Source organism: Mercenaria mercenaria, chromosome 1, assembly GCF_021730395.1.
Source record: "Mercenaria mercenaria strain notata chromosome 1, MADL_Memer_1, whole genome shotgun sequence".
NCBI classification, from domain to species: Eukaryota; Metazoa; Mollusca; class Bivalvia; order Venerida; family Veneridae; genus Mercenaria; species Mercenaria mercenaria.
In genome coordinates, this window is record NC_069361.1 from 36,778,395 (window position 1) to 36,793,728 (window position 15,334).

Genomic DNA, 15,334 nt, shown 5'->3' on the forward strand with positions numbered 1-15,334 from the left:
GCGAAAAGCTTTCTGAAAAGAATGCATACAAAATATTTAGTATAATGAATTCTTAAAGTCATTATACCACACTCGCCCCCTTCTTGTGAGTTTTTCTTTTGATTATCTATAAGAGAATGAAAATAAAAACAAAAACAAAAATTTACATGAGGCAATCAACAAAATTTAACATAAGACAAGCAATCAATACCGACTGATGATTAATACATAAACTTTTTTTAACGTAATTCTGACGATTTTCTTCTTCTAGTACAAAAGTACACAATATATAAGATCAATACATGATATAATATACGCAATCAAGAAAACACATGGTATTCGTAGATATAATTTTTTTTCACGGATTTTTGATTGTCCTGGAATTTTCGATTTGTTCATTATGTTTCAGTCCTAGATTGTTTTTCTTGCATTTTGAAGTCAAAACCCCATTTAATTACTCTAAACATTTATATAAAACACAACCTTACTAGCGAAACACAACTTCATAATATTTTTCACAATACTTAAAAAAAAAAGAAGCTAGAATAGACGTATGCACTTTTTCCTAAAACTTTAGTATCATTCTGGTACTCAGTTAGGTTAGATGCGTATGCCCGTTACACGCAAAATAAATAAGTTAGATTAGGACTGAGGCATATTAACGATGAAGTATTAATGTTAATGTTTAGAGATTATTTGAAGTAACGGAGATTATGCTAGAGAATTATGAAGAAAGACATTGATGTATATATTATCTTAGAACTAAGTAGAATATTAAGTAGTAGTTATCATAAAGAACAGAGTTGTTATTGTTGTAGTTTGTATAGTGTGAACCCTTTAGATAATGTTACACCACACGGGTAGGTTTGGTGCCGTGACCAGGATGATGCTAAAGTTTTGTCTCAAAACTTCTGCTTATGAAAGAAATGATTCGTGACTTGAGTCATGAGGCATGATCAAAAGACCGGGTGTTTATAAATACCCTGTCATTTATCCAGCTAGTCAGTTGTCAAAACTATTAGTAATTTTGAAACACACATGCTGGACAATGCATTAACTGGGCGATATAATGTAACCTGTCAGTTATTGCACATGACTAATTTCTAGACCGGAAAGCTAAGTGTGAAAAGGAATGCGAAATATTTTCTACAAGTACATGACTTATTCTTGACCGAAAAGCTTTCTGAAAAGAATGCATAAAAATTGTTTGGTATAATGAATTCTTAAAGACATTATACCACACTGGGAAGCAAGGCAGAATCACAGACATTTCACAAGTCATGAGCCCAAGTATTATATAAAAAAATCAATAAATTATGTCTGCTTGATAATTAATTTGGTTTAATTGCCATTAATCTTTCATGGTTTAATTATTTTTGGCAGACAGTGGGCATAATATAGTGTGTCAGAATTAATTAAACTGCTCCCCACAAATAATTGACAGTTAAATTTCCTCACAGTGCAGTGAATTCAGAATTACTGACTCACACTTCTATCAAGCATCCATGGGAAACCTTGTATGGGTATCAGATTCTTAAATCTATTGGCCCTACTAAGTCCGGCTGTCCAGCACTCTGACCACCCATGTATATAATGCTATTTTGAGTTAACCTAACCTGTCACACACCAGATTTGTGTTTTCCATCTCCAAACCATTCCCATTGCAGTTTGGTCCTATGTTATGTCCTTGTTCTGAATTTTGAAACAGTACCAACTTGCTCGATCTTTCCCCATCTAACAGAGAGTGGTATGAATTACAACAGTAAGATTATCACAGTCTGACACAAAGAACATTCAACTTGTCCAGCACCTGCAGTATCCTGTACGAAAAGTCCAGACGGAATCCGCCTGGAAAAGGTACGTCATTGGGCAGGAATTGAGCAGAAATCGCAATATTCCGTGTGAAATTGACACGGACACGGAATTTATCTGGAGTCCGTACGGAGACTTTCATTTTTCCGTGCGAACTCTCATTATTTTCCTGCTGCAACCCACATGTCATTTTGGTAGACACGGACTTTTTCGACTTAGTCAAATTTTGTAGACAGATTTTGGCACTTAGTAATTTTTACAACACGGACTTTTTCCACTTAGAAATTTGTACACACCTACAAGCCCCAAAACAAGAGTAAAATGAAGCATGGATACAAAGGAATAATGAAAAACATTACTTTGAAATCAAGTCAAGTTTTAGTCTATATTTGATCGACCTTAGCTCAGATTTCCGCACTGCATTTCAAGAAGCGGAGAAAATGCGCAAAATTTGCGGAAACCTTCAATTTCTGCGGAAAATAATTTTTCTTTTACGGAAAACATGCAGTGTCATATGACATTTAAACATTTCTCAGTTGCGGAAATTCTGACTCTGACAATTTCACAATGCGGATAAGTTTTACTTTGACATTTTCAGTTGTGGAAATTTTGACTCTGACTATTTCATAAGATAGAGACATTATACTTTGAAAAAACTTAGTGGTCAATTTGACTTTTTCTGATTTTTCTTTTAAATAAATTAGATATTACAAGATATTTTTTGCAGTAAATGTTGGCGGACCTCTTTAGGAATGAAAAGAGTTTCATTTAATAACTTTCTTTCAGAAATTAAAAAATTGTGACATAAATTTAACTGGTTTGCTGACTAATGGAAATGTTTTGAACAATCTTGGTAGAGGGTCACACAAGGACCATTTGTGTAAACTTATTGTAAAATCTGGCTTGCAGTTTCACACAAGATTTGTCACTTGAGTATATTTCTTTGTTTAGATATCACAGATATCTCTAAAAATGTAGATATACCTAGTTTTTTTCTAATGTGTATACTTTCTTTTGATGTGTGGTGTAGATGTTAACAGCAATTGTGCTGTTTTTATCAAATGGGTGCTGTGTGAAAGGCTCCAAAGAAGAGGCATATTTCAATTGATTTTACTCCAAGATCCATTTTTTCTCCAACTAATCATGTTTTAAACCACCCAGTGACCCTTATGAAATAATGAGACGTACTACACCTGGTTTTGAGGCGTAAACCAGGCGTAATGGGTTGCTATGTGACAAGAACCAGGCGTAAAGGTGCAGGGCAGGTAATTCTACTTTACTTACGGGCGTAAATCGCAAGAAAACCAGGCATAATCTTTAAGATATCAGACGCAACCAATTCATGTAAGACAAACAGAGGCGTAAAGTTGGACTTAGAATTTTTGTTTCGCCATGAGAGGCAAAAGTTTGACTTTGAAATTTTCTAACTTCTAGAAAAAAGTTTGACTTAGAATTTGTTTTCGCTTAAAAAAATCTTAAAGCAGACAATTTTGACATTTCTTCAGATGATTTTTTTTTGTAAATCAATTAGATATTACAAGATATATTAAAAACATTTGGAGTAACTGTTGGCGCACATCTTAATTATAAATCTCAAAAGTTCTTTTTTTTCAAAAAGCAGACTTGATCAAAAAACTTAACTATTAGGTGTGATGCCAATGTTGTGGTGAGTATGACTTAGCTTTAATTATTCTTCAAATTCATAGTATGCTGAAAATGAAATAGAAAATAAATGAATATTAAATGATCATGTATTCCTCGGAAAAGCTAGGATAGTCAATAAAAATTGCCAATTTATTTGTTTTTAACTATTTTGTACACATTGTATAAAAAAACAATGTTTGAAAGTCAGTATGTGTAAATTTCTACATGGAGAGTCAGACCAACTGTCAAAATTGGAACGAGTTGAACGGGGACGAATGAACCGTAAGACAACATTTACGTGTATTTGTTTCGGACTTGCGTCAACTTTACATATAAATACAATCAAGAACAGTACAATTATATCATTTAAAATGAAACTTCATATATGTTACTGCCAGTTTTAATTGAAAACGCCTAAATATGAGAAAGTACAGTCTCCCGATTGCTATTACATCACCTGCACCGCCATGTTTGTTTACCGAAGATACCTCAGCCAATCAGCTTTACAGGAAGTTGCTGGTTACCTGTCGCATTATTCAAAAGATGGAAATCGCAGGAGACCATTTTGTATTGGCATATTTGATTGGTTATTGTTAGACCGAGGGTCAACTGATTCGAGTATTTCTATTGGTTTCCAAAGCTGCTGCAGTTTTTGCGCCATCTTTAAAAATTTTGTGAGATGATTGCTGTGACTATGTTTGTGCCAAATTGTGGTACTGTAGTAGCATACCACGCTGACCAAAAAATTCAATCGTTGAGAAATCCTGCGACTTAATTCCGGAAGCAAAAGAATGTAGGTAAGGGTAGACTTTAGACTTCTTGGAAAAAACAAAGCCCAAGAGCAACGCATTTGTAAAGTAGGCCAACAACAAACGATTTACAGTCAACTCGTCCCCTAGTCAACTCGTCCCCGATTTGGTCATTTCGTCCCCCTTGGCGGTTTCAAATTGGTCTTTTCGGTCCCCCATTTTCAAACGTATTTTTTGGGGGAAAAAATCAAAATATAAATTAAGACTTTTTTATATTTCATTTCCTGCTTAAGCACACATTGATTTTGTTTTAATACTTGAATTTGCCTCTGAAATCTAAATACAGGCTGTAGCCCCTACAAAATTTTGAGTATTCTCCTCAGCTTTCTCAAAATTTTACACACATTGAAATTTACAAATTTAGTTTAACTTAACTAAAGGTTAATAGAGGCCGCCCTATACAACAGGTCAGAAAAATGAAATGCTACAAGAAAGCAAACTGGAATGGCCTCAAAAAAGACTTTGAAACGTTTTCAAAGCAGTTTCTTGCAGCAAATCACACTGATCCAAATACTGCTTGGTCATCATTTAAGGATGAGATAAACCGCCTTAGCTCTATCCACATCCCAACTAGATGTACTAAAGTCCGTCGTGATCTCCCATGGGTTACTCCTGCCATCATTAGGCAAAAATAAGAAAACGGGACCATCTGTTTTCCAAAATACAAAGGTCAAATTCCCACTCCCACTCTGAAAACTTGGTCAAAGAATATAAATGCTTAAAGGGAAAAACACTCATTTGTCAAATCAAATAGGACAGAAAATAGTGGTGTTGCTCCTCTTAAAAGTGAAGGTCAAACATTTGTCGATCCGATAGCAAAAGCAAATACACTCAATCGGCAATTTGAGTCAGTTTTCTCACGGCCTCATGTAGCCCCTAAGCCTCGCCCAGTCATGCAAACAACTGCTAACCCCTGTAAATAAACCCTCATGCCCCAGATGAACTGCCACCTAGGTTATTGAAGGAACTGTACTTTGCCACCTAGGTTATTGAAGGAACTGTACTTTGAAATAGCCCCTGCCCTTACCTACATATTCCAAATCTCTCTCAATACTGGTATTGTCCCCAATGACTGGAAGCATGCAGTCATTGCCCCTGCATACAAAAAAGGCCCTAAGTGTAAACCCTCTAATTATCGCCCCATATCCCTCACATGTATTGCCTCAAAGTTAATGGAACACATCCTTGTCTCCAACATTATGTCCTTCTATGATCAGTTTAACATTCTCAGCCCCTACCAACATGGTTTCAGGTCAAAACACAGCTGTGAAACCCAGCTAATAAGTTTTTCCCAAGACGTCAGTGACAGCTTAGAACTAGGTCAACAAACAGATATCATAGTCATGGACTTCAGCAAAGCTTTCGATAAGGTAGATCATCACAAACTAGTCCACAAGTTACAAAGACTAGGTGTCAATCCACAGGTCACTCTTTGGGTCAAGTCCTTCCTTCAGGGTCGCACTCAGCAGGTTGTCGACGAAGGTCACAATTCAGACAATCTCCCCGTCCTCTATGGTGTCCCACAAGGCTCGGTCCTCGGACCTTGTCTCTTCCTCTCCTATGTAAATGATCTGCCTGAAAGTGTTAAAGGCAAGGTGAGGCTGTTCGCAGATGATACAATAGTCTATGTTACGGTCAAATCAAACAGTGATGCCCAAGCTCTACAGCAAGACCTTTTCAGTCTCGAAACTTGGGAGTCTGATTGGTCCATGGAATTCAATCCAGATAAGTGCGAAGTTCTAAGAATCAGTCGCAAAAGAAACCCTGTAATATTCCCTTATAAGCTGCATGACATCGAGTTAAAATCGGCTGATTCTGCCAAATATTTAGGCGTAACCATTAGTAAAGACCTATCATGGACCAATCATATCAACAACGTAACATCCAAAGCAAAAAATTCCCTAAGATTCCTCAAACGAAATGTCAAAACCCCAAATAGAAGAGTCAAAAAGGTTGCATATAAAACCTGTGTTAGACCCCAGTTCGAGTACTGTTCCACCATATGGCATCCATGGCAAAAATACCTAACCCATAAAATCGAGCAAGTTCAAAGATCTGCAGCAAGATAGGTCTATAATGACTACAATTACACAAGTAGTGTCTCCAAAATGATAAATGCACATAACTGGCAAACCCTAGAACAACGCCGTAAGATCAGCTCAGTTACTATGTTGTACAAGGCCACGCCAAATTGATAAGTTGTTCATCGGATTTTTTTCTGAAAAAATTGAGGCGGCGAGCGAAAATATAATTTAAATATTTTTCTTGGTTTTTGAGAAAATCAGGAGCGAGCGAAGAGCGAAGAAATATATTTGTCTTCATTTGGCTCTCGACTGACTAATAAAAACCTTAAAATAGAATATATCGCCCTTTTAAATTAAAAAGTAAGTCCTCAGGGATTGAGAAAATCTGACCTGCAGACGCACAACAAAGCGAACTCGTGAAAAAAGGTAATAACATTGTCATACAGTACACTGTAATCAAATAATGAATGCTTTTGAAAATGCTGTTAGAAAATATGTAATAAACAACAATGCATAACCTTACACCATACTTATCACATACATATGTGACTTGAATATTTACTGCTATGAAAATGTAGCATTTTTAGCTGACTTTACAAAGTTTTTGATACATCAAATATCTCTGTGAGTGTTACTAGATCTATTAAAGCTTTTGATTTGAAACTTAGAATAGTTATTTACTGTCAAAGTCTACACCAGGAGAAACAATACTCTTAAGTCTGAATCTAGACAGAGTTATGACCCTTTTTAAAGTAGAATATTTTTAATTAAGTTTTATATAATGACCAATAGCTCTGTTATTTTCAAAGCTTCTGACTATTATGCCCCTTTAACTAGCAAAGCTCTGATTCAGAAAAGTCGAGCATGATGTCTAATGTACAGCTCTTTTTTAACTTTAAACTTCCATAACATATTAAATTTGTTGAAACAAAGTCTCAATTAAGGTCTGAAATGGAGATTAACGTGCATTAACATTAGTCTACTAAATGATTGGAAAATTTGAAAATCGAAATTGTTCTGAAAACAACTCGTAATGTAAATTCCTTACCCCACCAACTTTCGTATGCAAATGCTGATCATTTGGACAGGAAAAACAGAAAACAGATAAGTGACATGCACCAATAAGTATTTACCCTTACCAAAATAATTTAGACTGATGTTATCAAATAAATAAATATGTTTTCTTCATCCAGTTTTCAATGAAATATTTTATGAAGAATTTTAGGCCTAGGTCAAGATCAGCAGCTTTCCCACAGGTTTTACTTTTTTTCTGTCTAATATTCTTCTTCATGCCTCATTTTTTTTTTAATTTCTTAGTTGCATCTTATAGTTTTAGTTTAGTTTCCCTAGTATTAGTTTGCATGTGCTTTAAAAGCCTATTATTAATAATGTGCTCCTCTCTTAGTTTGTCTTAGTTTAGTTAATTTTATGTAAATATGTACTGTAAGTTGTTGTTTTTTTTTATTATGTTTTAACTTTTTTGCTTCTTTTCTCCTCGTCTGGTGTAGCTTCAGCGCGCGTGGAGTGGCCGTACCGCTGGCGTAGCCAGTCGAGGTAAAATGATATGAATGTGACCTAGGATAGATGACAGATATGGGTGTGGTGGTGAAGTGAATGACCCCTCCAGGCCCTTTTCCCAAATCTACACCTTTCTTTCGGTAGTTTTTTGGGACACTTACTTTGATAGGGTTTTTATTTTACACTTGCCACAATACCCATATGTCATCTACTTATTTGTAATTAACTAAATTTTTTTTTTGCTTATTTATTTTGTATCCCTCTTTTCAGCATGTATGTTTAAACTGAATTTTGCTTTGAAGGGGAGTAACAAAGTCAGTAATGTATATGTACTGTTACAGAGTTACTTCCCTTGCTCTTTTATGACTGCTTTTTCTTTACAGCTGTTTTATTTTTTCATTTTATTTGTTATTACTATATCATTTGTTTGTCGGGAAATAGCTTTAAGCTAATGTTAATTGTTAATTTCATATCCGACGTTAAATAAAGTTTCTTGTATCTTGTATCGACTTTTTGTAGCATGTAATTTGGTAAACATTTGAAGAAAATGGCGGCATTAAAGGGAAATAACTTTACTGCAACTAAATATAAGTGTTATGATCGATTTATTATAGACGATGTGTGCGTAGTATGTATTTATTTTGATTAAAATCCATTTGAGAACAATCTGGGACTGGAATTATAAGCATTAATACACTTTTACGTCCGTAAAAATTAGGGCAACAAAATTTTTTGGATTGATCGGGACGGTTCGTAAGCTCCACCTCCAATGGAATTAAGGCGGGAAAATGATTTTTTTTGTCAATGGGGCGAGCGTAAGCCAAAAACAAAAAAAAACAAAAAATATTTTTTTTTGTGTTTCTGAAAATATACGAGCGGCAAATCCGATGAACAACTTTTTGATTTTGTGAGGCCAAAGATCCAACAACACCTTGTTTTTGTTGACCACAGTCACCTTAGACCTACTAGAAACTTGAACTACTTGATACCGTATTCAAAGACACATTATCATACAAACTCCTTTTTTTCCAGAAGCATGCGTCTGTGGAACAGTCTCCCTGTGTCTTTGCAAGCTAGTCTCAGCTTAAAAGTATTTGCTGGGCAGCTACCACCCTTCTATCAGTTCTAATTCAACTTCCTGCTTTTACCTTTTAACCTGACCTGTAAAATAGTTATTTTACTTTATCTTTGAGATGCACATAATCTCTGTACTCTTATTATTTTTAACAGCTATCCCTGACAAAGCGCCTGCTAGTTATAATCGGTAACGATTGTTAAGCAGTATAACATAGACATAGACATACCTTGAACATGATCTAACATGTAACTGTAATTTCAGGCTTATATATTCTCTTTGTTAAAATGCATGCTTTCTAAGGAATATATAACACTTTGATTTTGTAAATTTTATTTGTTTTTCAGATAACTCACAGTGCTGGATATATTCCCAAATGTCAACATAAATCCGGCAAAGATCAATAGATTTAGAAAACTTGTTGAATGACATTTTAAAATAGAAAAATGGAAACTCCACAGGTTGCTCAACAAGACAAAATCGAAATTGTACGGTTTGATTGAGCCTGTTCACGGACAGTAGTGCAAGCTATTGCCATATGATGCAAGAGGAATATAAATAAATCTGACAATTAACAGTCACATTTGTAATTAGTGAAAATAACTTGACCTTTTAAGTACTTTAGTCGATTTTGTCGATCATCTGACTATTAATTGTGTTATTCAACCATTTTTACGAATAATTCGCAACAAGTTAATGGATGCATCCGTAAACCGATCAATAAACTCCGCCCCTTAGTTACTGTTGCTGCTTCCCACAAGCTTCTTTCAAAATGGCGGATTAATGTGCGTTAGCAACTGACTCGCGAGAAAGTATTCCAGATGATTTTTCTGTGAAATACGTACCAAATTGTGAACCAAAATGCACCAATGTAGCAGTCAAAGAGACTTAATTGTTTTACTAAAGTTTATTTACATGACATTAAAGTTGACTCAGAAGAAACCACAGTAAAAGTTAGCGCAAATTGCTGTTGCTCTCAAAGAAAGAACACTTTCCGTCTTTCGCTAGATCACTGCTGACAGGAAAATTGTTGAGTCCTTATGCAGATGCATGGTATAACAATAATCTTATTATCTTTTAAGCAACATTCGAAAAGAAATTACGTCTTAGATTATTAAATTTTTTGATCAAAATATTATGTTCACTTCTGTCGTAGAGACTTTATTTCCACGCTTGGTTAATACCATGAAAATATCAAACACCATGTGTAGTCACATATGGTGTAAGTGATTTCTTACATCAAAATAACGTTTTCAACAGATAAAGAAATTTATTAATTGGTTCAGTAGCTTTTTATTAACGTTGCGTAATACTCTATTGTTATTATCTGCGCTCGCGCTGCGGTTGCAATTAATTGCGGACCTGTCGATCACCACTGTGATATCAATTAAGTTAATCATTCCCATTATATTATAATATATATTTGTAAAATACCACGCAGCTGTCGTAAAAATAAACATATGTCCATGCTGTGTGTATATTTCAGTACTAATTTAAATTATGCCTGCCAGCTTACAAAACTTTAAACATTTGGAAGTCTAATTAACTTTGTTTTCAGTGCGGCCGGACATTGTCATAGGGCTAATTAAATCTCCTCCAAAATTAAATTAAACAAATTCCAGAGCGGCAAAGTTGAATAAGTCTCTCACAGCAATGGCACAAAGAAAGAGGGACAAATATCTTGCCGAAACATATTAACTATAGACCAAAACAAGGAAATGAAAACCTTACAAAAAATAAATAAATAAAATAAAATAAAAAAAATGAAAAAAGAGAAAACAGACATAAAATGAATCCATCTGCATTTATTATATCGTAGTATTAATGGTAGTTATAAATAGTTTACGATAGTCGTAAGGTAAAATAAACATATGAAATAATCAGCGACATTCTAAACCGCATGGACATGTGCGTATATTTATTTTTTTAATTGCATTTTAAAGCAAGCAAGTGACAGGAACATCAGCTAGTTTAAACTCATCAATTCCTAGAATAAAACAGAATGGTGCCGAAACAGGGGATACTGTTATACTTGCTGTCTGCAAATATGAAAGAAATATCATTTAATTAAAAGAATGAGAAAGTATTAATATCTACTCCCGAATAATTATCTTTATGCTCTTGATTTAATGTCTGATTAATAACAGCTTACGCTTAATCCTTGAAATAAAGTTAATATGCCGTGCACTGTCCAGATCTCATTTACATTGTGCACTGAATAATCCGCGTTATCTTATTGGTCAATATCATAGATAACAATTAGTTTGATTGACAGCACGGATCCATCCATTATTGGAGGCATCACATTGTTCTGACATTAAAAGGATGTGAATTTTGTTCTACAAAGCATGAATGCATTTGCCGAGTGTGATAGTGTATACAGCTGGAACTTTTGCTTAGAATAATCTTGTGTTTCAGATAAATTAAATTTAGACTACTGTATTTATCTGGTTAATGTCTACTTGCATAATTGTGCATATTTTTAATTCATTTAATGTTTTAATTAATTAAATTTCAGGCATTAATATGCTTCATTGTATGAGCTTGTGTGTGAAAGTATATTTAACGAAATTTGAATAAAGAACATAATTTTAAAGATTTCGAATAAAATATAAGCTCACATTACAGCGAAATGATTTTGGCAAGCTATTGTGACCACTCCATGTCCGTCATCAAACTTTCATTCTGATTAAAGCTTGTCATATTTAGAAATGAAAACTCCTTTATTTCCGCTGCTTCTTCACATTCTCATGATTCTAATTAATTGCTGCAGATTTCCTTGTCTCAATACTCGGCATTCCGCATTGATTGCAGAACTTTTCTGATACCTGATTTTCTCCCAATTTCCACATTTTTTCCGCATTCGGTGGCTCAATACTCCGCATTAATAGCGGAACTTTTCCGATATCTGATCTTCTCCCAATTTCCACAGTTTTTCCGCATTCAATGGCTCAATACTCCGCATTCTGCATTGATTGGGGAACTTTTCCGATACCTGCTTTTCTCCCAATTTCCGCAGTTTTTTCCACATTGACTAGATTTGTTGCGGATTTCTGCAGCTCAATACTCCACAAAACTTTGCATCATTTGCGGAGATCTGAGCTAATTAATGTATTATATTATAATAAGCAATATTTTTATTTGTTTAATTAAGAAATAATAAGTTCCCAAGTATGATTTATCGTAGAATAATCCGTGATTTGAGTTCTTATGCATATATTATGTTTCGCATAAGAACGAAAAACTAGGGTTATTCTAAGATAAATCACACTTGGGAACTTGTTATTTCGATTCTAACACGAAATACTTACAACAGTTCTAGAAAAAATGGTAACTATTTTTTTCAACCGTGCTACACACCTGGATCGTATGGCGTTATTGCATGCGAGTGGTTTATTGCAGAATAACCCGAGATAGATTTTGCTCTACATGTATGTAGGTTATTCGCTGGCCGTATTAGAATATATTATAAACAGCATATTATATAAAGAATTATACGCCCTGAGTGAGGCTGGAACACACATCGATGAGAGGCAAGTGATTTGAAGTCAGCAACCTAAGTACTTGGCCACGGAGGCCCTACTGTCGGTCCAGTAAGCGTATGGGCCATGCCAATTGTCTAGAAAAATGGCGTGCGTAAAATACTTCCGCACGGAATCCAAACGGAATTTTGTTCTGAATTCCGCACGGAATTTTTTTTCCTGCTAATTTAAATATTCCGTGCCGATTTTCCTGCCCAGTGACGTGCGTAAAGCTGCTCCGCATGGAATTATTTCCTGCTAATTTAAATATTCCGTGCCGATTTTCCTGACCGATGACGTGCGGAATCTCTGTTTTATATAGATACCTTAAAAACTGAATTCCGCCTGGAAATATTGAGCATTTTCCGTCTCTAATCTGTGCCATTGACGTGCGTAAAATTTCGTACACGATAAACCTGCATAATTACTTTAGTTTTAAGCATGAAGATTGGTTTTAATACAAAGAAAGAAAAACAACTTACTTAAAGCTGTGACTAGGTTTATCTGATTCTGAATACACAGAGTTAGAATCACCATCCAAAGTCTGCAAAATAATTTAAAGTCATCCATAACTAAACACGTATTTACAATCTGCCACTGTGAGACGATATCAGCGTAGACAGTCACGTGATCATATCAAGGTAAACACTCCAAAGGGCTTATCAGCTGAGCTCTCAGTACAGTTACATTTTATTGAAATACACATCTGCAGGATACTAATAATAATGGTGTAATATTGCTGTGTGCCAAATTTTAAAGGCTCTGGTTATGAAGGAAATGTATCTATGCACCAATTTCTAATTTATTTTAAACAACTAAACCTTTGTTTTATCTTTATTTACAGTCAAAACAAAATGAAATATACATCTTAACACTAACTTCCAGGAAAATTTTATCTTAGCATAACGTATAAATTTATCAAACTGTATCATGTATAGTTATGTTGCACTATCTAAAATATTACATGTAGATACCGGCTAACAATAAAAGTTATATAATATTGACAGAATTATGTAGGTGTTGAAGGAAAGAATACGTCTTGCGGGTGAAATATCAAAGGACGATTTTGTTATAAAAATCAACAAGAATTTGCAGCAAACATTTAAAAAAAGAATATTTTCACAACTATGACACACCAAGAAGAACCCCTCTTATACATTGCAACACCATCTGTATTTCAGTTCCAATTGAAAAACATTACTGAATCAAACCCGAAACTGAAATTTATGCAGTTCTACACAGGATTTCCAAACTTAACTATGTTCAATACTGTTCTACCCCTGCTTGTTCCAAATAAAGACAGAAGTCAAATTATTTATTGAGATAGACGCAATCCAAAATTCTTGTCGTTCGCGACTACACTGTCAGACCAGTAGCCTCGATGAAATTTGTGGTTTGCCGCAGATCCTCAATGCCTCCATACAGTTTCTGGCGGATCGAGGTATCTATCGGCCAAGTCGCAGCTCGCTCCTGGTCATGCCTTTTAATTACATCTCTGAAGTATATGCTCCGCAGTCTGATCTTCTTCACCACATGGACAAGTTGGCAATGATGTAGTCTGTATTTCTTTACATGTGAGCATTGAGCGTGTTGTGCCCGAGCGGAGCTGACCATCATAAATTGTTCAGACCGATCAAGGAGATGAAAAGCATCTTCCCTCCATCCTTGGTCTCGTTATGCCTTATGATGGTGATTTTTCCCCTTGTAACTCACAGGTTCTGTTGGTTGTTCTGACTGAGCTCCTTGCTTAGCCAGTTTGACTGCCTCTTCATTGCCTGCAAGTCCACAATGGGATGGAATCCACTGAAGTGCTACTTTGCAGGTTTTGCATTCTCCTGGCTAGCTGCGGGGCTCTTTTGTTGATCAGAGCTTTCATGACAAAACAGTGCATCTGTGAGAAGACGACTGAGGAGCTTTCTTTCCGAGTCTTCAACCTTAGAGGCCTTCATGAGTGCTCGTTCTGCCTTGTATTGCTGCAGTTTTCGGGGCTGATGTAGTGTTTTCCCCTTGCCAATGGTATTGAATGAAACCCCTGCCCTCCATCTTTGGCGCAGTGGCTGTCCTCTGATAGACATATCCATGATTCCGGAGGATAGTTTCACTGACCCATAGCAAGTGTGAGGCTCTTCTGAATGCCTTATCCTCTTGCTTCCCGCGGTCAAGACGAGGAACAGCAAGTCTCACAGTCACTAAAGGACAGATCATTCGCTAGTGGTTTATAATGTTTTCACTACATAGGGGGTCGTTGGTATACCAGCTCAGTTTTGAACCCCTCGGTTGAGTTTCTTTGCCTCATGTACGAAGCTGCTACGTTTGAGCCGATTCTTTGTGTACCCATCTAGCTTGGCTTTCATGGGATGGTCTTGAAAAGACCTGAACTTCTCTGCTTAAAAGCAGAACCTTTGCATGTCTTCTGTTTTTGTAACGGCTGTGTGCCTGTTAGCTTCTCCATGAAGGAGATTGGTGTAGATTTTGTAGCACCCTGTCATGATCCGCAATGCTTGGTTCTGAACCTTGTCTAAAGCCTGTTGGTTAGTTTTGGGCAGTATGGACCACGCAGTTGAGCTATACTCTAAATGGGGTCTCACTGTTCGCTGATACTGTCTTGAGTATTTTTCATTTGCTCCCCCCGTTGTTCCAGCAAGTTTGCGCATCATGGCAAGTTTCCCTACGGGCCCTTTCCCCTTCTTGCTTGACTAATGTGGGGCTTCCAGGTTAGCCGTTTGTCAAAGGTCACTCGAGGTATTTTGCCTCGTCTACTTCAATCACGAAGTATTTCCCTCTTGATTTTACCCGCCCTCTGCTTTGACGACAGGAGAATAGTGGGGTGGACGATTTCTCTGTATTGATCGATACACACCAATCTTCACCCCAAGCTGAAAGCTGTTGATGGCTTCTTGCATCCTGTATTGGGGGCTGTAGTGGCATGTTCTTCCTTACACCATAACACCA

General features: G+C 35.9%; 1 protein-coding gene across 1 annotated transcript in view; it reads right to left on the reverse strand.

Moving 5' to 3' along the window:
• LOC123541672 (galaxin-like) overlaps positions 1-13,022 on the reverse strand; it is a 32,852-nt gene extending 19,830 nt beyond the window's left edge. The window contains exon 1 of the mRNA XM_045327201.2: positions 12,865-13,022. Coding sequence (XP_045183136.2) covers positions 12,865-12,952 — 88 coding nt within the window. The 5' untranslated portion in view covers positions 12,953-13,022. The remainder of the gene's footprint in view (positions 1-12,864) is intronic.
• Between the last annotated feature and the right edge of the window lie 2,312 nt (positions 13,023-15,334).